The following is a 22,902-nucleotide window of genomic DNA, read 5'->3' as shown; positions in this document are numbered from 1 at the left end:
CGCTGCCTGCCAGATTGCATTCACGTGCCGGCGCGTGCAGCTCTCGTGGAGGGGACCCCATGTCGTCTGCTTGCCCCCTCCCTTGCGCTCTTCTCCCCCACCCTTCTATATTTTCCCGCTTCATTCTCCCATCATCTCCTCACCACTCTTTCTCACCCCTGCTCTGAGCTGGCAACTCACTTCTTGCTGCCTCAGCTGTCCAGCTCTTCCCCACCCATCTCATATGCGTCCTTGTTGCTCCCTGTCTCCTCTCCTCACACAGATAGTAGTGATGAAGCCTTTATCAGACTCCCATCTGGTAGCTGAATTCATCTGTCTGAAGGGATGAAGAGTCAGTAACACAGGCTCTTGTGTAGAATGTTCTGTAAGGAGGAGAGCATCTCAGAACCTAGGAGGCCAGGGTGCAGCCTTTAGCCTGTCTACCCTTCCTGTGTCCAGGCAGGACCAGTGCTCGGGCCTCACTGAGCAGTGTTCCGCTGCCCTAGGAAGGATCTATCACGGTCATTCTCCTCTGCCACAAAGGCAAGACACCCTGCTGATGCTGGGTTTGACCATACAAAATTGCCAGTGGGTTATTTTTTTCCCCATTGCTTTTGTTATATAGACTTTCTTTTTTTTTTTTAAGCTTTATTTTTTTTATTTATGCCTACAGACCTGGTGAACAGGCCAGAGGGCAGTGAGAGGATTCACCAGAGTAGAGTAGGGGGCAGAACAGGCAGGTCGTTGAAGTACACTGCTGAGGGGAGCAGCGGGCAGGGCAGGGGAGGTCTGCTGCGCCATGTGGGTCAGCTCCAGGGCCAGAGATCAAACTCATGCTGAAGTGGCTTTCGCTTCTTAGTGCTGTGCTTTTAACCCGCTGCACCACTATGGAGGGCCCTATATAGACTTTCTTTTATAAAGCTGTATAAGTTCACAGCAAAGTAGATGAAAAAGTCCCCATATGTCCCCTGCCCCTCACACCCACATCCTCCTCCTTTAGGAACATCCCCCCAGAGTGGTGCTTTTTTTTTTTTTAACAGCAATCAACCTACATTGACATCACCCAAAGCCCATAGTTTACCTTCAGTCTCTCTGTGTTCTATATTCTGTGGGATTGACGTATATCTATCATTATAATCTACAAAGCTTATTTTTACTGCCCCCCAAATCCTCTGTGCTTCACCCCTAACCCCTGGAAACCACTGATCTTTTCACCGACCATAGTTTTGCCTTTTTCTAGAGTGCCCTATAGTTGGACTCGGTCAGTCTCAAAAGCTAACATATCAGGGGGAGATTATCAACTAGCAGGTTGGAGACTGAGAATTTCAAGCTACAAATTCCAAAAAACTGGAGTCTTGGTTCCCAGCAGTTTTCTGGTTAGTCAGGACTTTGGTGGCCACATCTCCAGACCTCAGAGAGGGTTGAAGAGATGCCACAGCACACATCTGGACAGGAGACTTGGCAGATGCATGTATCCAGGCTCCCTACATATGTATGGCTTAATTTTTGCATCCTGACCTAGTCATTCATGAACACTATTGAAACCCCCAGAAACTAGGTCTTGTGTTGTCTGTCCAGTTGAGACTTGATCGGACCTCTCTTTTGTCTCTGTGATCCAGGTGTGTGAGAAAGAGAAGCTGTTGTCAGAGAGGAATCAACTAAAAGCGTGCATGGGGGAACTGTTGGACAACTTCTCTTGCCTTTCCCAGGAAGTCTGCCGAGACATCCAGAGTCCCGAGCAGATCCAGGCCCTGCATCGGTACTGCCCTGTCCTCAGACCCATGAGTCTCCCTGCAGCCTCCAGTATTAACCCTGCACCTTTGGGCGTCGAGCAGAACCTTGCTGCCTCCCAGTGTGCAGCAGGGGAAAGTGTGTCCTGCTGCCTGGAGCAGGGTGCAGCTCCTCCTGGTCCCACTTGGGGCCCCAGCAGCACTTCAGAGAATTGTACTTCTGCAAGGAGGCTGGAAGGCACCGACCCAGGACCCTTCCCAGAGAGAGGCCCGCCTCTAGAACCCAGGAGCCAGACGGTGACCGTGGACTTCTGCCAGGAAATGACTGACAAGTGTACAACTGATGAACAGCCCAGGAAAGATTATACCTAGCGTCCCGGCCTCCTGCAGTCCACACCTCCCCCACCCAGGTGTTCTTTGGTCAGCCTATGGCCTGTTCATCTGTTGTCTGGAAGAACCAAGAAGGAATTTGGTGCACACTACAGCCGTCTCAGCAGCAATACTGTTTCTAAGTATTCCCTCCTCTTTCGAGCAGGAGTGACATAGTTACCTTCACAATGGTGCTACCCCTTGCTCTGGCAAGGAAAGACAACAGTGATGACACTGTCTGTCTGTGGGTTAATTTCAGTCTTAACAGGGATAGACTATAACACCTCTAGGACCCAACCACGGATTTTTTTTCTCAGTGGCCCATGTCACAAACCCTATCTCAGGAATTTCTTCTGAATGTTCAATTTTTTTCATTGAAGACAGCTTCTATACACATCAAAGTTTTATAGCTAGACTGTACATATTATATATAATATATATAAAATTATATATATATATATATCTCCATATGCAAAAGTCCTGCATGCCTCAATTTTCTCATCCTATAACTGGAAACTTCATTTCTCGTTTATAAACAGGTTCCAACATTCCTCTTCTTTTGTCTCTGATGCTAGAACTAGTTGGGTAACTGTTAACATGGTCATTTTTGTTGCTTCACAGTTCAATTCATACTTATTTATGGACAGAATTCCATGTTGGAAGCTTTTTTTGAGGTTTTCTTCTCAGACCTTTTTTTCTTGTTTGGTTTGGTTTGGTTTGGTTTGGTTTGGTTTGGCACCATCACAGGGTGTCGTCTGAGCATCGTGGGTTTATTTGTTTCTTGCAGATACTGTACAGTCATGGTCAACTTTGCCACTTGCACTGAGTTTTGGGTCAAACCTATTTTCTTAAATGAAGTTGTAACTTCAGTATAACTCAAGTATACTGTATATTCTTGCTTTTAGTTTAAAAATAAAACATTTTAGCTAATTAAAAAGCACTCAGGTGATAATTATGTAGGAAAAACAATCTTGCCAAATAATGAATTCATCCTAGGATGTGTAGACAATAATCTGCTTGAGTATTTTTTTATATGTCATCTCCTCCCCACCCTTCCCTAAGCAAAGTTTAAATGCAGATAGAGAATTCAGAGTTGATGCTGGATGTTCAGATTTCTAAGTGGGGAGAGAGTTTGGACGTCTCAGTCAGAAGTGCATGGTAACAGTAGAAATACATGATTTTATACCAGAACTCGGCAGGCATTGGCTCCCAGAAATCAAGTTAGAACTTTTTTCTCACCCAGGGAGTAAGTGCCATTCATTTCAGCACTTCACCAGGCCTCGACTTGCTCTGGGGGGTGCAGTGCAGTAGGAGCTTCTCCTTTGCAGGACTTGGTAGACCAGCCGCCCAGCTTCTCTCCCAGGACAGCTCAGCTAAGGGGTGTGGGGGGCCCGGTCTGGCCTCCCAGGTTAGTGCAGCTCATCCAGAGAGAGCAGGACAGATGTGAGCCTGAGGTCTGCCCCAGGCGCAGACAAAGATGTCTTTCTCTCCTTTCTCAGAATGCTTTGAGTTGAATTCCGGGGTTTTTCCTCTGGTCTCTTGTCTGAAGGCAGATTTCATTCTGAGGCTTTGGACACCTTATTCCCTGAGCCCCTTCTGGAACCACAACTGCACACACACACACACACACACACACACACACACACACCCCCCTACCCTCACCTGATTTCTTCTCTTGCTGCAAAGCTGGTTGGCTTGCAACCCACAGAGAGCAGCTTCCTTTGGCTCTGGAGGTGTGTGGGCCCCTGGCCATGTTTACAGGAAGGTGTGTCTGCTGTCCAGCCACCCAGAGGAGGAGGAATCAGCTCCCTCCCTCTCTCCAGCAGCCCCTCCAGTCTGGCTGTGGAAGAGAGTCCCCAGTGGCTTGATGTGGGGTGGGGTGGTGGGCAGTGGGGACTAGATGGTTGACTGTTTCTTTATTTGTGCCATTGTTTGGACAATATTAAAGCTGCATGTAAAAGGGGAAATTAGTATATGATGTAGGCAAAAAGTGAAATCATAGTAACATGTTTTAGTATTATTAACTCTTTTCTGTACAAATATTAGTGCTAAATGTTTAAATATGTATGAATGCCAGAAATGTGTTGGTTCATGCAGTAGGATTAAAAAAAAAAAAAGACTTTTCTTTGAAAATAGTTCCACTTTTAAAACCTGCCTCTGGGTTTTTGCTTTTTCTCGTGTGTGTATGTGTGTGTGCGTGTGTGCACTCTTGTATGAGACAGACTTTGATAAAGCGTTGCGTGGAGCTGCCATTTTTTATTATGGTTGTTGGAATTTCTTGGCCTAGTAGAACAGTTCTTGCTTCACCGTGAGGTTTGCCTTTGTGGAAAACTGGTGATAGCTAGGATTTGAACTCAATGTGAATCACGTGATCCATCACAGGTGTATGTCATGGTAGAGGATTTAGCCAGCAGTATTTTGTTTTTCAACTCGCGTTGCCTTTTTTAAGTGACCTCCTCTTCTTTTAAAAAAGGAATGTTTTCTGCTTGTGTCATAACCAGGTCCAAACCAGCTCGTTGGCATGATTTATCCTGGTAACAACTCATGTGCAACTGGTAGTCTTGACCACATTCCATCCTTCTCCTGTTTCCATGGTTTGGTGCACGCACACCTGTGTGGCAGCCATTTCTGGGTGAAGCGGGGGCTCTGTTTCTTTCCACCCTTAACTCCTCCTCCTCAATTTTCTTCCTTCCCCAACCAAAACCCTGCCATGGGAACTGGTTAAAAATAGTGCTCAGAAAAACTCTTTCGATTTCTTAGAGATATTTAACAAGTTGCTATTATGTTGCTCACTATCCATCCAGAACAGTGACTGGCTTTGTGCAATTGTTTCTGTGACATATCTGTGTTCTTTATTTCTTTGAACCATGTGTTTGTCAAAGTTACTCCTGGGTTGAGTCAAAGGGAGAACTAGCTGGGACCAGACTCCAAATTGCCTCAAGTGGAATTTTTAAAACCAGTTCTCTGGAACACCTGGGTGAGGCCCATGTCTTTTTTGGGTAAGAAAAATTAGTCAACAGCAAGGAGTAGTGTTTGCAGAGTGGGATGACATTTAACTGTGTGTTTAAGGGTCCTTCCTTAGAAAAATAGGGGCCTCTCTAGTGAAGGAACGTTTGGAAGGATCCCTGTGTCAGGCTGTTTGAGGGAAAAGCCTGGGTGTGAAGGTGGGCACAGTGCAACCTCATGAGTCGTTGACATGGCCTGAATCTAGTTCTCCCCTTGGTTCTACCTTTGTTCTACTTGTTTCCAGACAACCTCACTTCATTCAGGTTGGTCAGACTTTGGGCAGGTGAGTGCTTTGTTGTATGTGTTCTTTTCTCTGCGTTATCTGGGGGTGCCTTGAATAAAATCGAGCTTCATTAACACACTGATTCTGGAACAAAACAGCTACAAAACTGAAAAAAAAAAAAAAAAAGCTAGCAAAATTAGTAGGCCATCCTGCTATTTCTCTTCCCAGTTCCCTAACAATGACTCAGGCGTCAGAGGTGATGCTGCAGTAGAAAACATTATTTTGTATATTATACAAGTAATTTATTAATTGTCTTTCTAAAGGTATGCTGCTTTTAAGATGCACTATAATTCTGGATTTAATCCTTGTATTGCTTTCCTAAGGAAGTAAAAGAGGCTAGTGATTGGTATGCCAACTGCCACTTCTTAAAAAAGGAGGGCAGGGACCAGCTACAGGACAGGCATGAGAGGACTGCTAAAAATCAAGTGGATGTTAGGTGAAGTTCAGTGCTTTTGTTAGGAGATCTAAACCTACACTTTCTCTTCTGATGCTTTGACTGCCATTAAATAAAACGAAGAAACTGTGGTTTGAAAATGATAAGCCTTTTAGGAAGCCACAAAATCCTGCCTCTACAAGCTGCTCCAAATGCTATGAAGTAGCATAATCCTCTTGAAATGAGTAAAAGTCTGCAAAACTCTTTCAAATCCCTAACTCCCTAGTTCTATACATTCTACCCCATTTAAACTAGTTGCTGCTTAATAAGTGACTTCAAATTGCTTTACTTTACAGTTTAGGAGGAGTCATAGATATAGATAGGAGCAGGAATGCAAGTTTTGCCCTCAAATCCTTTAAATAGATTAAGCAACATTTTTTTTTTAATGAAACTGTTGTTCACTGTAGTATGCGATAGTGTTCCTTCTCAAGATTGAGGATTGTGTTGTAGGTTCTGTTTCTGGTGAGTCTGTCCCGGTGCAATGCCCTGTGTGGAGTTGGGATCTATGCAGGACGTCTGTGTACATTTTGTGTCCAAGCTGTATGTTTCTAGTATTGCCCAAGCCAACTCAAGACCCAAGCATCAAAGACTGATGCTGCAGAATAGAATATATCTGTACACCAATAGTATTTGTACATAGAAAAGATCTATTGTGGCAGATTGAGGCTAAATTATTCAACTGACGGTGCAAAAATATTTCTTGCAAAGCAAAGTAAGTGTATAGTATTTTCCTACACTCCATCCTGGGAGAAAATATTTATATCAAATGACTATCAGTACATTTTAATTGTAATATGAAAATGATGCTGCCATTTTGTGAAGAATATTCACTGGGTTGCAGTGGCCCACTTTTGTAGCTTTGACAACATGGTGATGTGGTGTGTGCATTTCACTATCAAGCAATGGATAAACTCTGACTTTCATTTTTCATTCCAGTTTATTGACCTCAGATAAAACAGTGGCCCTCCTTAAGAAGCAGAAGTGCACCAAGAACATTATTTCAGGTAGATTCGCATTCAGTGCCAAATGTTCCATCAGGGTGATCAGACATGTGTATCAGGAGATAGTAAAAGGACTTGGTCAAAAAGGGCGTTTCCCACAGATTGATGCTAAGTCTTCTACCAAAACAATGGAGGCAGAGGGTGACCTCCACTTGACTCCTCACAGTGCATTTTCATGTGTGAATGCTGGGATGCCTGTTTACACTCTTTTTATTCACACATCAAAGACCTGCCCTTTCTTATGAGTGAGCAGGAAGATTCCAAATGCATTTGGGAGCTCTGGGTGCTGGTTAGACACCGTGAGCCATTTATGGCAAGTACCAGCTTTTGCCTGTAAGGCCAGAAGGGCCTGTAAAATTTGTTCCAGAACCAGTCTGATGCAAGTGCACCTCTAATATATGCCTTACAAACTCCAGAGGCCATATTCAAAACAGGGTCTTCTCAGTGTATGCAAGGGGCGGCAGCCCCTCTCCTCTTCCTCCCCAGGTCGAACAATACGGACAGTTTTCACACATATCTACCTGTATAACCCTCTGTACCTCTCATAACTGGTCAACGACTGTAACAGGTTACATCAGGTGTTTTTCTACATACTTTTTACACAGATTCTATGCGATTAATGTAACTTAATTCAATGCATCATTTTATTGTACTAGTTCTTAGGCTTGTCTTTTTTTTCTAAGTGACTGTGGTTTTCCTTGTGGTTTTTCTTGTAAAATGAAATGGCTGTTGATGCTTATTCTCTGTAACTAAGAATTTTTACCTTTTTGGGGAAAAAAAAAGCATTGCTACGAACTAATGAATTGAAATTTCATTTACTCATTGTAAATACACTATTGTGCAAAAAACAATTTTCACTCAATTGAATTGCTAGTGTTAACTGAATTTTGTCTAGACACCATTTCTGTTGATGAAATAAAGACATATCATTATGCATTGTAAACGGATTCCTCTGCCTTTGATCCCTGTGTTGCACATGACAGAGCTGGAAGCCTTAGGAAGTCTTTTCTCCCAGAAAGGCTGTGTCTGTCCATTCATGTAGCTTGAATCCTTACCTATTACTGATCAGTCATATCAGAAATCTAAAATAGTTAACAATGCTAATGTGACACCTCTAAATTTAAAAATGCCCTAGTTCCTATGAATAGATGAAAGCCATTAAAACAAGTATCTGGGTTTTGATATTGTGCTAGAGAGCCACATAGAATATCACCACCGGGGGGAACAAAGTGAAAGGTTCTTACACAATGGCATACAGTGCTACATGCTATTTCCAAATAAAAGTTTTAATTTAAAACAAAAAATGAAGGCAGGGAGACATCAAACCACACCACGGTACAATATGATGAATTGCAGGGAAAGGAGTTCAGAATTGTGTTTAGGGCATGAATACAGTGAAGAGTTACATGAGTCTTAGATTTTGATGTTGAGGTTGAATCCACATATTGCATGCTGGGCAGACTGGAGGACCACGAGTAACACCAGACCTGAGAGCAGGAGGTCTGGCCAGGTTGTCAGCAACGCTACAGGTAACAAATGTGGATGAGGTCAGGCGCGCAAGATCCTGCCAAGTTTCAGTAAGTGTATGACCACACCCCATCTGCCAGATGGGAAAATTGCATGAAAAGCTGAATTCCACTCCCTCCAGCAAGTCACCAGGGCCACACTGCTGAGTAAAGAGAGCAGCTTCCAGGGAGCATATGATTGATTGGCAAATGTGCCCTATTCTGAAAAACATGACATAACTGCACGTGAGAGGGAAAGCAGAACCTGTTGGTGTGCAACTAATTCATTCAAGGCAGAAACAGGCGGGTCAGGGTTCCACATTCTCTGTAGGAAAACCTGGGCATTTGTAACTGATTGTCGTTTGCACCTTCAATCCTGACGCTTGTGCTCATGGGAAGGACGACATTCATGATTTGACATAGAAGGAAGTTGTGTCCCACAGAAGTGTTCAATGCTTGCTGATAAACCTGGATTGCGCAGTGCCACAGAGAGGACAGCAGGAGGCTGAGAGATACAGACCAGTCCTGGAAGCCCAGACTGAGGCCCTGCTGCGTTGCTGTCAACCCATGGCATCACCACAGACAAGGCATGATCCAAACAGAATAAGGTAAAAGCATGTGATGCCAGTGTTTGAATCAATATTTTACGTCTGGAATTTATGAATGAAAATTCAGGTGGCTTATCCCAAAGAAGTAAACTGATGAGAGGAAGAGAAAGAAGTATTTGCATTAATATCTCGTTTACAGAGAGGGAGCAGATCTGAGCCTAATCTGAAGACAAAGCTCCCAGTTTGCTCTGGACCCATGTTCAGGAACAAACTACTGTTGCTGCTGCCAACACAGACCTAGGGTGCTCTCAGCAATAGGTCTTGCTAAGCTGCTGGGCTGAGGAAAGGTAGACATATCCTAGTTGTCCCCTCCTCTGGGTGATGCAGTCCTTGCATCTAGACTTTCTCTGAGGGTGCACTATTCCTCTTTAACTGAGCAGTGAATTTGCCACAGGTATTGTGACCAAAAGGAAGAATGAGAAGCCATCCTCAGTCCCAATAGGGACTGAGGTAGGATCTCCTGTGGAGGTTAGTCTTGATGGAAGCACCCTAAAAAAAGCCTTGGAATCTCTGAGGAGTTGGCTCCCACAGATCTTTCTTCATTTAAGTTGACAAAGGTAAAGGAGTTAAGTCTCAGCACTATGAAGCTATCCACAGCCACTACAACATGGGTTCAATCACAGCCAGGGAGGTGACCTACATGGTACAGCAGACCTCTCCTGACCTGCCTGCTGCTCTCCTCAGCAGTGTGTTCCATTAGATCTGCCTGTTCTGCTTCCCACTCTATCTCTGGTGAATCATCTCAACCCTACACACATACATCTGGCCTGCACCCCGGCTCTTGTATGTATAAAAAATAAAAGTAAAATCTTAAAAAAAATAGGGTGATCCTCAGCCCTAACTGCACATTGCAATCACCATGGATGGAAGTTTTAAAAATACAGCCATGTGTATCACATCCCCAGAAACTAATTTAATTGGAAATGTATGGCTCCTAGGCATAAAGACTTTTTTTTTATTACAAAAGTTTTTTTTTACATCATTTTGTACATTTTTTTTCCATCTCAATTGTAATCCCCGCGGGTTTCCCATCACCAAGTCACCCATGTGCCATCACCATAATCCCGTGCATTTTCCTCCCCCCACCCCGTTTTTGATCCCATTGCCCACTCCACCCCCACAAAATGTCTCTGGTATATGGTTGTTCATTATTTTTGTTATTTTCCACCTGGTCCATTATACTCCTGCTATGAGTGAAACCATCCGGTATTTTTCTTTCTCTTTCTGGCTTATCTCACTAAGCATGATCTTTTCCAGCTCCATCCAAGTTGCTGCAAAAGACATGTGTTTCTCTTTTTTGGTTGCTGAGTAATATTCCATTGTATATATGTACCACATCTTTCTAATCCAGTCATCTACTTTTGGGCATTTGGGCTGCTTCCATGTTTTTCCAATTGTAAATAAAGCAGCAATAAACATCGGGGTACAAGTATCTTTTTCAATCAGTATTTTTGTTTCTTTTGGGTAGATACCTAGGAGTGGGATTGCTGGGTGGTAAGGAAGCTCCATGTTTAGCAGTTTGAGGAACCTCCAAACAGTTTTCCATAGTGGTTGTACTAGTTTGCATTCCCACCAGCAGTGCAGGAGAGTTCCTTTTTCACCACATGCTCACCAACATTTGTTGTTGCTAGTTTTTTGAAGATGTGCCATTCTCACTGGGGTGAGGTGGTATCTCATTGTGGTTTTAATTTGCATCTCCCTTATTACGAGTGATGTTGAACATTTTTTCATATGCCTGTTGGCCATCTGCATTTCCTCTTTGGAGAAGTGTCTTTTTAGCTCTACTGCCCAATTTTTGATAGGGTTGTTTATTTTTGTTGAGTTTCATCAGTTCTCCATATATTTTTGTGATCAGTCCTTTATCGCTACTTTTGTGTGAGAAAATGTTTTCCCAATTAGCGATCTGTCTGTTTGTTTTTAGTAATGTCTCTTTTGCTGTACAGAAGCTCTTTAACTTGATGTAGTCCCATCTATTTATCTTTGCCTTCGCTATTGTGGCGTTGGGTGATCTGTCTTTAAAGATGTCGCTGAAGTGTATGTCGTGTAGTGTTTGACCATCTTTGCTTCTAGGTATTTTAAGGCATAAAGATTTTTTTAAAGCACCTAAATGGCTCGGAGATTGAGACCCTGCTCTAGTTTGGCATAGTCCCAAGTACTTATATATTAATTCTAAACATGGTCACCTGGGTAGATGGTTGGTAATTGACAAATAAGTATTAGTTTGAGACAAACACTTTAGGGGAAAAATCCAGGTAGGCTGATTGCTATTCAAGATATGGCTTTAGTGCAGTCACACATTATAGCTAAACCTGTAGCAGATATGAAACTGGGGTAAAGGGTATCATTCAATAATTAACAAAGAATGAAACAAAAGGAACAATAAATGTGTGAATTCAACCAACTGAACTCAACTAAGAAGTTCCTCCACTAAATTTGAGGATGGAGGTGATCTCTTTCATGGGAAAAAAAAAAAACTATTAGGGGCAATACCAATACCTTGTCTCCCCACCCACCCCCATGATTGATAAGAATCTACAGTAAACATCCATTATGTCTATAATGGCCAAGGAATGTTTATTCCATAGTGACTTTTCAGAGAACAGAATTAAAATCAATACAATATTGATTTTAGTCTTTGTGAAATATATCACCAAATGTTTATATATGACTTTTAAATGCCAGTACATTAAAGCAATGGAGCACACTCTTTCTTTGGTGAGACCAGGGTAATTCAAGGTTACAAGTGAATGTCTAGTCTTTCTTCCACAATGTAACAGAAAGAGCTTTCTAAAGTACAACACTGATCTCTGCTACAGGTCCCCTGACAGTCCTCCACTGTGTCCCCACAGGTACCCATGTCCTCCTCCAGCCTTCCTCTTTCAGAGTCCTCTTACCACCCTGTGCTGTAGTCAAACCTGAGTCCCCAGGAACTCTGCTGTAAAAGATCTGTCTTTGTACTTCTTCACTTTCTGGGATGACCTTCTTCTTTGTACCCAGTCTTCCCAGTTCTGGGGGGGGGGGAGGGGGAGAAAATCACTATACCTTTTAAGTTACATAATTCAACCACTGTCTCTTTTTCCCCCTATTCACACTAACTTAGTGCCTTAAGCTTGATCACATTTACATTTGCTTCCCTAACTTCGCATCTAGACTTTGAGTTCTTTGATAAGACTGTATTTTATGCACTTACACATCTAGCACTTATAAGACAAACAAAGTTATGAAATTTGAGTTAGATTTAAATGAATGTATTGAATGAATGCAATTAACTTTCCATAAATTCACCTCCTCTTCTCCTCTTCCTCTCTCTCAAGACACACACCTCTCATAGCCATATTTCCAGTCAGTCTGCCTGTCTTACTCACCACCGATGTTCTATGTCCAAGGCAGAAGTGAAGAGCTGTTTTCTTGATGTAGAAATTCCAAGAAAGAGCAATTCTGAGAACCTGGGCTTCCCGAATCACTGTACAGCTTCCTCCTGGATAGAAAGCTAGCCTTGCAATTGGCAGAGTAAGCTCTGTCTGTCCAGACCCCTCTCCCTCATACTGCTATTGCTGTCTTTACAGATTGTAGATGCAAATCTGTAAGAGGGTCCTCTGAAAGTTGCTGGTCCTGAGACTGCTCCCAGATTCCTGCTGCATAGGATGGGCAGAATCTAGGAGCCCTTATTGTACCTAGCCAGGACTGGAAGGTTGTATTTTGTAGGCAAAGAGGGAATGATGTGCTGTGGTTGCTGTCCAGGGTGCTGAATTTTAGTAGCAGCAAACCAGGGACATGGGCTGTGGACATGGAGCTGTCCGCTGTGCTGATTCCCCTCAGCCCACTCATTGTTGACACGGGTCTACCTACCTCAAGGTGCCGGGGCTGTGGGATTTTCAGACTTTGACATATTGACTTGGATGGTTTGCTGCTGATAGTTTGCTTGAAGTAGAGAAGTTCTTTCAGGCAATGGAGAGCAAATCTTAAACTGCTGGGCCACTGAAAGTTTTTCAGAATGAAATGGAGGGTACTTTTCGGAGTCAGTGCCCTCACTGCTGGATTTCTCATGAACTGCCCTTATGATTTTCTTGATTGCCAGATGAAATATTTCTAAAACATTGAACAAAGAGATGGTAGCAATGCTGTGCATAAAGGTCATGAAAATGGTTTTTTCTGTGGACCTTAATACAAAGCAATCCACTGAATTGGGGCAAGGAGATTGAGTGCATTTGTAAAGGGAACACATTTGAAACCCATAAAGAATATCCTGAACCCTACTTCTAGGACAGAGCTGGTCAAAATATGTAAAACGTAAGTATGCACTAAACATCCTTTCAGAGGGACTCTGGATCCTCTTGTGTTCCTCTAACATTCGCAGTTCTCTATCTATCCTTTGTTGTTCCTCCAATTCAAGTTTTGGATTCTCCATGTGGGCTCTAAGATGTGACTTCTTTCTCTGCCTCTCCTTTTCAAAAGCCCTAAGTCTATAAAGTGCATGCCTCATATACATCAGGGAGGGAGAAGACACAAATATAATCTGTAAAACCCAGAACTTGATCAAAGAAATAGGGAAAGCATCATAACAGACATTGCTGCAACCTGGTTGCTGGGTATTGCAGGCAAAGGCTGATTGTTCATCATCCCACACATCTTCAGCAGCCACACCAACTATCAACATTCGAAAAATGGAAGAGGATAGTAAGCCACATTTTCCCCACTATAGTTGAATGGGAGTGAACTTCCTCTAGGATGCCACCCAATAAATTCCAATCCCCTGTGGTAAGAGGATAATATCTGAAATACATAGAAAACAGGTTAATAGCACCTATCAATATAATGTGTAAAATTACAGGCTCATCAATCCCCCTAATATTTATGGTTCATTCTTGATGTAATACGTTTCCAAGGAATATCAGGTTTTGAAGAAAACACAAACAACTCTCCACAATTTGACCGTATTTTCTTCCTGCCCTCATCTTCTTTCCCACACAAAAGTAGTTTTATCATTCTAGTAGTCACTGCCCTCCATATATTTACTATGTATTCCATTCTACAATTTGACTTTTCTACCCATTTGAGTCATCCCATTTACATTCCCATTTAGATCATCCTCCTACATTATCTTAAATAATTGTCAACTCCTTCTGAAAGTTTTCCATAGACATCCCAAGTCAAAGTGAGTGATAAGTTTCCATTCCTGAGTTCCCACGTTATTTATACCACTCATTGGCATTTGCCTAAAATGAGTCACCCTCCTGGTAAGATACACACTTTGCAGATAGAAACTTTCTATAGCATTTTGGTTTTTGCATACAGAAAAATATCAATAAGTAATATTCTATTGAATTGTCTTTCAAATTTTGGTTTCTTGATTCTTATCATTGGAATAATCATGAAAGAATTAAAAAATCCAAAGCTTCCATTTTATGTAAAAATCTTCAAGTAGGAAAGCCAATTCATTTAATTAATTTAGTCTCCATTTGGCAATCCTAAAGTATTTAAAATTTCTTTCTGCCATTATCCCTTTAAGGCTTGTAGATCACTATAGCAATTCAAGGAAACCAGGCTACATGAAAATATAATCATGATTAACATGCAAGAGCAAGAACCTTTAGACAAGCATTCCTGTTTCCCAAAAATAATTTACCATTGAAAGACTATGTCTTAAAAATACTCTGAATTAAAAATACTCTGAATTCAACGGGGGGGCGGGGGAAAGGAGGGAAATGCACGGGACTATGGTGGTGGCACAGGGGTGATTTGGTGATGGGAAACCCGTGGGGATTACAATTGAGATGAAAAAAAAATGTGAAAAAAAAAAAAATCTTCCGCGTCCCATTCTGTGTACCCTTTAACTGAAAATAAAGAGCTTGACATCCTGAAAAAAAAAAAAATACTCTGAATTCTATTATTAAATATTAATTCAACTTCTCTGATTTAAAAAGTGGTAGCTCTTAACTTTATTTTTCTATCCCATAAGAATTTCCTATTATTTCTTATTTTAAAATAAAAAGCTCACACATTTGCTACTTATCTTATTGGTGGACACACAAACAAAAAAAATCACAAGTGAGCTCAAAGAACCTTAAATTTGGACTATGTATGACTAATTAGCGAAAACAACTGCTGCTGGTTGCAAATACAGACCCTGATCCACTGATTAGAAGCCCAGTTCAGAATTACCACAGTAATTTTAATCAATGGAATGTAAGCTACTCTTCCCCCAAAGTTCTAAGTGTCCTTTTGGTACTTTGCAATCCTCTTGCAATATTTTTTTTCTAATTTACAACAAGCTGGGCTCATCTTGGTATATGGAAATGAAAAGTGAAACAAGTGAGAATTTTCTTTTTTGTGGATGAATGTAAGTGGTTTTAGCTTGAGTTTTTTACATTCAACTCATTGCTCTAGCAATCTATGCTCACAGATCAATGGTCATGTCCAGTTTCATCAAAGCTGCTTGGGATATGTCTGGCTACATCAAAATGTGAACAGTCATGCTAAAAGGAGAAACATCTCAGAGACTAAGCAATTTTAGAACCAAGAGAGGGGGCTGTGCTTACCTATAGATTATTTTATTCTGTTAGGATGAAATAGATAGCTCAGGAGAAAAAAATACATTTCTGTAAAGAATATGAAAGTTGGGACCTCCCTGGTGGCACAGGAGTTAAAGTCTCAGCGCTATCAAGCTATCACCAGTCACTGTAGCATGAGTTTGATCCCCAGCCAGGGAGCTAAGCAACAAGACACAGCAGACCTCTCTGGTCTTGCCCACTGCTCTCAATAGTGTATTTCAATAGATGAGCCTATTCTGCTCTCTACTTCATCTCTGGTAAATCCTCTCACCTCCTGCACCTCTAGCCTACACCCCACTTCTTGTATCTTTAAAAAAAAAAAAAAAAAACATGGCTCCTAAATAGATTTCTAAGTCTTCTCTTGTCCATAAAAATATATAGAAATTACATAAAATTGTTGATGGCCTGTTAGTATCACCTGCCTATCCTACTTTCTGATATATAGTTTTAAAGATAAAAAGTAAACAGCTAAGGTTAAATTTTCACTACTTACTAGACCAGCCTCAGAACCAACTGTCAGAATTGACTAAAAAAAAACTTGAAAATTTATGATACATTAATATGTATATGTACAGTATTGGGTATACTGTCCAAGAAAGTCCTTGACATTTTATTCTAAATTCACCTGCCAAACAATTCATCTAATATCCTTAAACATTTAATCAGCATTAAAACTTTCATGTGTAGAATAACTCAAATGAGCACACAAAAAACTCTTAACAGTAGTTGCCTCAAGAGAGGTATTTAAGATAACCTGACACCAATTCCAATGAGCATGTAGAGGCTTCCCCATGCCAACAATTTCCAGACACCAACAGACTGTCCAAGTATTCAACTATATTCTGACACTATCTATCAGAAGAGTGTCAGATTCCACAAGTTAAGGGCTTTTCCCCAAATTCACCTTCCATTTCAGATGTTGCCACCTGAGAATCTGAACAACCAGCTAATTTGGAGGTTCAAACGACACCCTCCTCAGACTTCAGGTGCTCCACATACACAAGCCCAGAGTGTTAGCTGTGCTTGTAACCCAACCTACCAACTATAGATCAGAGCTCCTAGAACATCCTCTTCAAGTTCAAATAATTTGCATTAATTTGAGGATCTTTGCAACAATGTATTACACTAGGTCATGAGGACATGATTTACTTATATTATTGAATTCAGTTTGCAAATTTTGTTGAGGATTTCAGTATCCATGTTCATCAGGGATATTGGTCTTAGCTGTGTGTGTGATACTCTTGTTGCTTTTGATAGCAAATGTTGATCTCATGTTTTTGCAGGTATTCTCTCTTACTCAATTTTGTTAAGTTTGAGGACAGTTATTTGATCTTTAAAGGTTTGGTGGAAATTACTAGTGTAACCATTGGTCCTGGGCTTTTGTTTTATTGTTTTATGAGAGAATTTTAATTATTGTTTCAATATTCTTGCTTGAACTGGTTTGTTCACATTTTCTATTTCTTCCTGCTACAACCTTGGGAGGTTTTATGATTCTAAAGATTTGTCCATTTCTTCTAGATTTTCCAATTTGTTTGCATAAAACTATTAAACTAGTATCTTAAGATCCTCTGTATTTGTGATGGCTCCTCTTTTCTCATTACTCACTCTATGTACTAGAATTTTAGGGTTTATTTTTAATGAGCCTTGCTAGTGGTCTATTTTATCTTTTCAAAGAGCCAGATTTTGGCTTCACTGATCTTTTGAACTGTGCTTGATTTCTATTTACTTCTGCTGTTTATTTCCTTCCCTCTAGTGACATTTGATTTCATTTGTTCTTTTTTCTAGTTCTTTGAGACCTTTATTTCTTACTGTGTTGCTAGAAACTTCCCTTTAGTACTGCTTTTGTAAGATCCCATAGCTTCTGAAGTCATGTCTCCATTTTTGTCTATCTGTAGGTACTTCTCAATTTCTTCACGAACCCAACAGTAGTTCAGTAGTATACTGTTTAGTCTCCACATACTTGAGGGTTTTTCCCACTGTCTTTTTGTAGTTGATTTCTGAAGATACTTGATATTATTTCAATCTTCTTGAACTTATAACACATTTTGTGACCCAACATATAGCCTTTATCAAGAAAGCTCCATGTGCAACTAGAACATGTATTTCGCTTTTATAAGGCATAGTCACTGCCTTGTAACAGTCAATTAAGCTCATCTGGTCTAATTCCTCACTTAAGGTTGTTGATTTTATCTGGTTGATCTGTCTATTGGTTTAAAATGGGTGTTAAAATACCATACTACACAACTGAAATTGAAAAAAAAAATGTACAAAATGATGTAAAAATAAACTTTTGTAAAATAAAAAAAAAACACCCTACTACTGTGTTGATGTCTGTTTTCAGGTTTATTAATAGTCGCTTTACATATTTTGATGCACTGGAAGGTTTTCACAATTTGATTTTACCATTCATTCTTCAGCATTTTTTTTTTACTCTATTGTATTTCATTCTAAACATGCTTTTATATTTCTACTTGGGTCATTATCCTAATTCTTGTTATTACATTGCTAAAATCTTCCCTTTACTGGCTTTGTTTTATAGTCTGATGGTGTTAGGTAATCCAGTCTGTTTTCTTTTAAACCAGTGGTATATCTTAGTTCTACCACAATGCTTTGCCTTGTACACTCTTTCACATGGTAGTATGAGCTCTTCTGAGTGATAGTATACACTGGGAAAGAGTTTAGAATCAACCTTCCCACCTATGTTGGATGTTCAGAAAGAAATAAGCCCTATGGTGATCAGGCACATGTATGAAACTATAGCTAATTACTTCAATATGTAATCTCCCAAACAATCCTGATATCAGGGTATTTGCTAAGGCATTTCCTAGAGTCCAGAGCCTATATCAAAATCCACTAGTCCCATGAGTCTGGTGTGGGAAGAGTGAATAAATAAAGCAATCTAGCCAATCCTTACTTGCTTTCCCCAAAACTTCACCCAAAGGCTTTTGTGGTGGACTGATAATATCTGTGAGGACACCTGCAGCAGAGGTCTGTACCTGCTCTGAGAAAGCAGGCAAAAGCAACTGGTTTTCTCTGATGAACCTCTTCATAGACACAGAGCCTCTCTCTCTCTCTATCCCCCATTCAGCTTCCCCACTTCCCTTATCTCTCACACACACAAACACACCAAAAACAACTTTTGAGTAAACCCTTATGTCCCCCGGGAGTTTTACCTCCTTTTTAAATAACTATTATCTATATACACTAAAAGAAACATTCTAATCATAATGTAATAGAACTTCACATGGTTTTATTCATACATTACTGGTAATGAAAGCAAACTTTATACAAAAGTGTTTATACAGATAAAAAAAAATCCTTGGTTAAGCAAAGTCATTTATGTGTGTACATACACACAAATACACATACACAAAGTATTTTACATCATAATTAGACATATTTACAATTACAATATTTAAATTATTTTACAATTTGCCAAAATAAGGCAATTAGAAAAGCAAATAAAAATGGATGAAACCAAGTAAGTAATTGTTACGTTGAATGTTACAAAACTATTTTTAAAAATGTAGAAAAGAAAGGCATTTCTTTGAAATACAAAACTAAGGGTTCAATACTATATTGTTGCTTTTATCTTAATAACAAATCCTAACCTGTTTAAAAATAAATATCTTGACCAGACTGATATGCTGAACATGCTGACTTGAGATTAAAGAGTCAGCAAATAGTAGCAAATGTAGGTTATTTGCTGGTAATCAAATATGTCATAAAGCTGCCCTCTACTTCCCCATTTAAAACATGAGGAAGTCCAAACTTCTGTGTCATATATGATATCAATTAAGACTCCAAGTAATTCAGCAACTCATCTGTAACGTAAGAAAATGCTAAAGTTATGATACTATTTTAACAGTTCATAAACTGTTTTTCTTTTGAATCATAAACTGTTTTTCTTTTAAATGAGGTCTACTTTGATAAAACTGATATTAGAGGATCAAGTTTTTTACAAAATCAGTTTGGTAACTTAATCAATAATATCATCAGACTATAGTACTTGGAAGGGAAAAATCAGTTAAGAGACAATCTAGAAATAAACTGCCCATTACTTATGCTGTCATGCAAACAAGTAAGATTTCAAGTATCAAATATATTAAAAAACTTTAAACTGTAGGGGCCCTCCCTCATGGCACAGCAGTTGCAGCTGGTCGTAGCTGCTTCAGCACAAGTCCAATCCCCAGCTGGGGAGGTGACCCACATGGCACAGCAGACCTCTCCTCTCTCTCACTGCTCCCCTCAGCAATGTACTTCATCAATCTGCCTGTTCTGCTCCCCATTATGTCTCTACTGAATGGGCACCCCTGTACCTCTGGCCTGTACCCAGGTTCTGTATGCATAAATAAATAAAATCTTTTTTAAAATGTTTTTTAAACTATAAATAAAAAAAGAAAAAATTAATTTGTAATGGAATTTAGAAATATCAAACTAATCAGTACCACTTGCAGATCCAAGTTTGATCCTTCTGTGACTATATATTATCTTTACAAGAGAACCTAAGTTATATAACCAGGTCATGTTTTGCTTTGAGGTTCTTTAGAATAAGCTTTTTCTTCAGATTCCCCATTATTCAAGCTACATTTTGAATTATATAAATTTTTAACTTCATAGTAAACTTATCTTTTGAAGATGTCATTGGGAAACCAACTCCTTTAAAACAATACTGAAATCAACAATTATCCAAAGACAGAAATTTGCTATGGATTAGAAACAAATTTATAACTTGAAAATATTTAGAACCTTTTCTTAATGAAATCTATATCCAAATCTGGTTTCTACTCAGATTTAACACTAATTTCATTAAAAATTTGGGTGTTCCTTTTCTTAATAAACTTGCCATGTATGCTCGTTTAAAAAAGAAAAATTGGGGTGTTCTGCAAATAGTAATGACTACAAATCAATTGAAAAGTGGCAATATGTTAAACATCTTTATCATTTTCCTTACATAAAAATCGCAAATATGCAAATTCAGTCTCACAGAAAAAAAAAAAAAGCTTTGATGAGTATTATTGCCTTCACTGTTGTCTTAACAAACCTGTGCAAATGAAGCCTAAAGAAGCTGAGGAAACAAGTCTAATGAACATTATTAAAAATTTACATTGGTAAATCATATCATTTATTCAGATGACAATGGATTTTAGGTTTATGTTATGCTTTGTATTTTCAAGTATTTCAGCAGTCCTAATTTAAAAACATGAAAAATACTAAACAATCACTGTACAGACTTCATTTGCTCGGAAATACACTATTCAAGAGTGTTTTTCTTCCCCTAAGAAAAACTTAGTGTAAATCATCAAATGGATTCCCCTCCACCTATACCCATCAGCAATCAGAATGCTGAGGAGAGGTCCACGCTGACCCGAGCTGCAGCTGGCTTCACTCTGAGCACACCCCTGCGAATGAGGTGAACTTAGAAGCCTTAACCAGCCACCATGCTCCAATATGTGACTGAAGCAGCAACACAACTGGATACCTCTCACCCATTACCTGCAACTTCAACGGCTAACTGATTACTAACTGCAGTTAGTGTCACACATTTAACAGTCTTTACTCATTTCCTGTAGTATAACCATTAACTACCTGCATTTTGACTTTTCAAAGAGCTCCTTTAGTTGATGGAATCTTTCTGAGACCTGAAAAAATTTAAATGAGTGTTAAATTACAAAAATCTCAACAATACTTATCTGTGATTAGTATTTTCAAAACTAGGCAGAGATATCTTCAATAACATATATTTAGAAAAGTAATCCTCTCACTCCCCACACTTCTGGCCTATACTCCAGTACTTATACTCATAAATAAATCTTTAAAATAAATACAGAAGACCCACGAATAACTTTTTAGTTTGTTCAACACTGTTTCACTGTAACATTGATAAGTGAGGACTTACTGGTAATAAAAGAGAAAAACTAGACTCATTCTAAACTTCTTCAACAATTACCAAGGTTTTAAGTCTTACATGAAACATCATACTTATAAAAGAAATTGGCTAATAAATACTTAATGTTTTAAACATGTTAAAAATTAAATCTGCAATTTAATTATTTAAATTTTAATTCCTAAATAACTTTAGTATAGCATTTAGAGTAGTAATACCTATAAACTGAGGTATAAAAATTGGGTGGTTACCTGATACGGCTTTTTATTCAACTTGGCAGCTAAATAAGAAAATGTTTTCGATGACGGTGCTCTTTTCTGACACTCCAGTAGAATTTCCCGGTCATCATTTCTGAAGGGGTAAAAATAAGACTTAAAGCAGAGGTAAGAGAAATCTCAAATGACTAATGCCCACCAATAAGAGGAGGAATTCCTATTTAAACCCACAGGAAAATGAATACCATACAAAATGGCTATCTCTGAGATATAAGATTATGAATTTAATTTTTGAGCTCATATGTACTTCCCAAATTTTCACAAGTATAGTAATTTATCTTTTTTTTTTAAGGTTTATTTATTTATTTATGCATACAGAACTGGGGTACAGGCCAGAGGTGCAGGAGCAATGAGAAGATTTACCAGAGGCAGAGTGGGGAGCAGAACAGGCCAACTGAAGAAATACACTGCTGAGGGGAACAGTGGGCGGGCCAGGAGAGATCTGCCACACTACGTGGATCACCTCCGGGCGGGATCCAACTCATGCTAAAGTGGCTTTAGCGTCTCAGTGCTGTGCTTTAACACGCTGCACCACCAGGGAGAGCCCGTAATTTATCTTTTAAACGAAATTATTCTCACACACACACATTTCTTTTAATTTTACCTTTAATGTGTGCAATACTTTCAAAATTAGGGCCCAACCATGATCACTGACTTAAGCAGCACAAGAACCAAAAGTAAAATAGAACCAAGATCTAATTCCTAGACCTCTCCTTTTCCTACATGGTTTGGGCCACTATGTGTTATTGTAATCTCTTGAGATTTTACTGTCATCTCCAAGTTATTTGAAATGAAAGCACAGACTATACTAGCAGACAGAATTGATCATAATTTCAACAAAATTCAGCTTCACCATGTAATTTCATCAAGTCTGGAAATCATGCACCTCCAGTACAATGATTCACAATTGTAGCCTTCCTTACTACTGAAATGGGGCCTTTAAATCTGCATATCTTAAAAAAATCACATCAAAGTCACAAGTACAACTTGTTCATAAAACTTTTTTGAAGCTTTCACTTAGGGGGAAACAAACTATAAATGCTCACTTTTTGCCAGATTTCACCTGTCATCCCTCCTTTCTAAAATGTGTTCAAATCAGTTCCTTAAAAATGAAAAAAATCAGTTCCTTAAAAAAGGGCCCTCCCTGATGGTGCAATGGGTTAAAGCGCATTAAGGGGTTAGAGGGGGCCCTCCCTGGTGGCGCAGAGGATTAAAGCACAGCACTAAGAAGCTTAAGTCACTTCCACATGAGTTTGATCCCTGCCTGCCCCGGAG

General features: G+C 39.7%; 3 protein-coding genes across 4 annotated transcripts in view; 1 reads left to right on the top strand and 2 right to left on the bottom strand.

Annotated features, from left to right (window-relative positions):
* Positions 1 to 3,047, top strand: part of BACH2 (BTB and CNC homology 1, basic leucine zipper transcription factor 2) — a 235,103-nt gene extending 232,056 nt beyond the window's left edge. The window contains exon 6 of the mRNA XM_004673699.2: positions 1,599 to 3,047. Coding sequence (XP_004673756.1) covers positions 1,599 to 2,081 — 483 coding nt within the window. The 3' untranslated portion in view covers positions 2,082 to 3,047. The remainder of the gene's footprint in view (positions 1 to 1,598) is intronic.
* Positions 3,048 to 11,823: 8,776 nt separating this feature from the next.
* GJA10 (gap junction protein, alpha 10, 62kDa) lies at positions 11,824 to 17,423 on the bottom strand. The gene is given in 8 exon segments (XM_004695932.2): positions 11,824 to 11,922; positions 12,280 to 12,298; positions 12,300 to 12,635; positions 12,637 to 13,159; positions 13,162 to 13,241; positions 13,243 to 13,580; positions 13,582 to 13,687; positions 17,275 to 17,423. Coding segments are annotated over 8 exon segments (1,650 nt in total).
* A 2,418-nt stretch (positions 17,424 to 19,841) lies between these two features.
* Positions 19,842 to 22,902, bottom strand: part of CASP8AP2 (caspase 8 associated protein 2) — a 28,997-nt gene continuing 25,936 nt past the window's right edge. For both annotated transcript variants that reach the window (XM_012724313.1, XM_012724317.1), the window contains exons 9-10: positions 21,604 to 21,703; positions 19,842 to 21,107 (exon numbers count right to left, since the gene is read on the bottom strand). In XM_012724313.1, the coding sequence (XP_012579767.1) occupies positions 21,051 to 21,107; positions 21,604 to 21,703 (157 nt within the window). In that variant the 3' untranslated portion in view covers positions 19,842 to 21,050. The remainder of the gene's footprint in view (positions 21,108 to 21,603; positions 21,704 to 22,902) is intronic.

Source organism: Condylura cristata, unplaced genomic scaffold (genome assembly GCF_000260355.1).
Source record: "Condylura cristata isolate star-nosed mole 26May11 unplaced genomic scaffold, ConCri1.0 scaffold00001, whole genome shotgun sequence".
NCBI classification, from domain to species: domain Eukaryota; kingdom Metazoa; phylum Chordata; class Mammalia; order Eulipotyphla; family Talpidae; genus Condylura; species Condylura cristata.
This window is presented reverse-complemented; position numbering and strand designations above follow the sequence as displayed.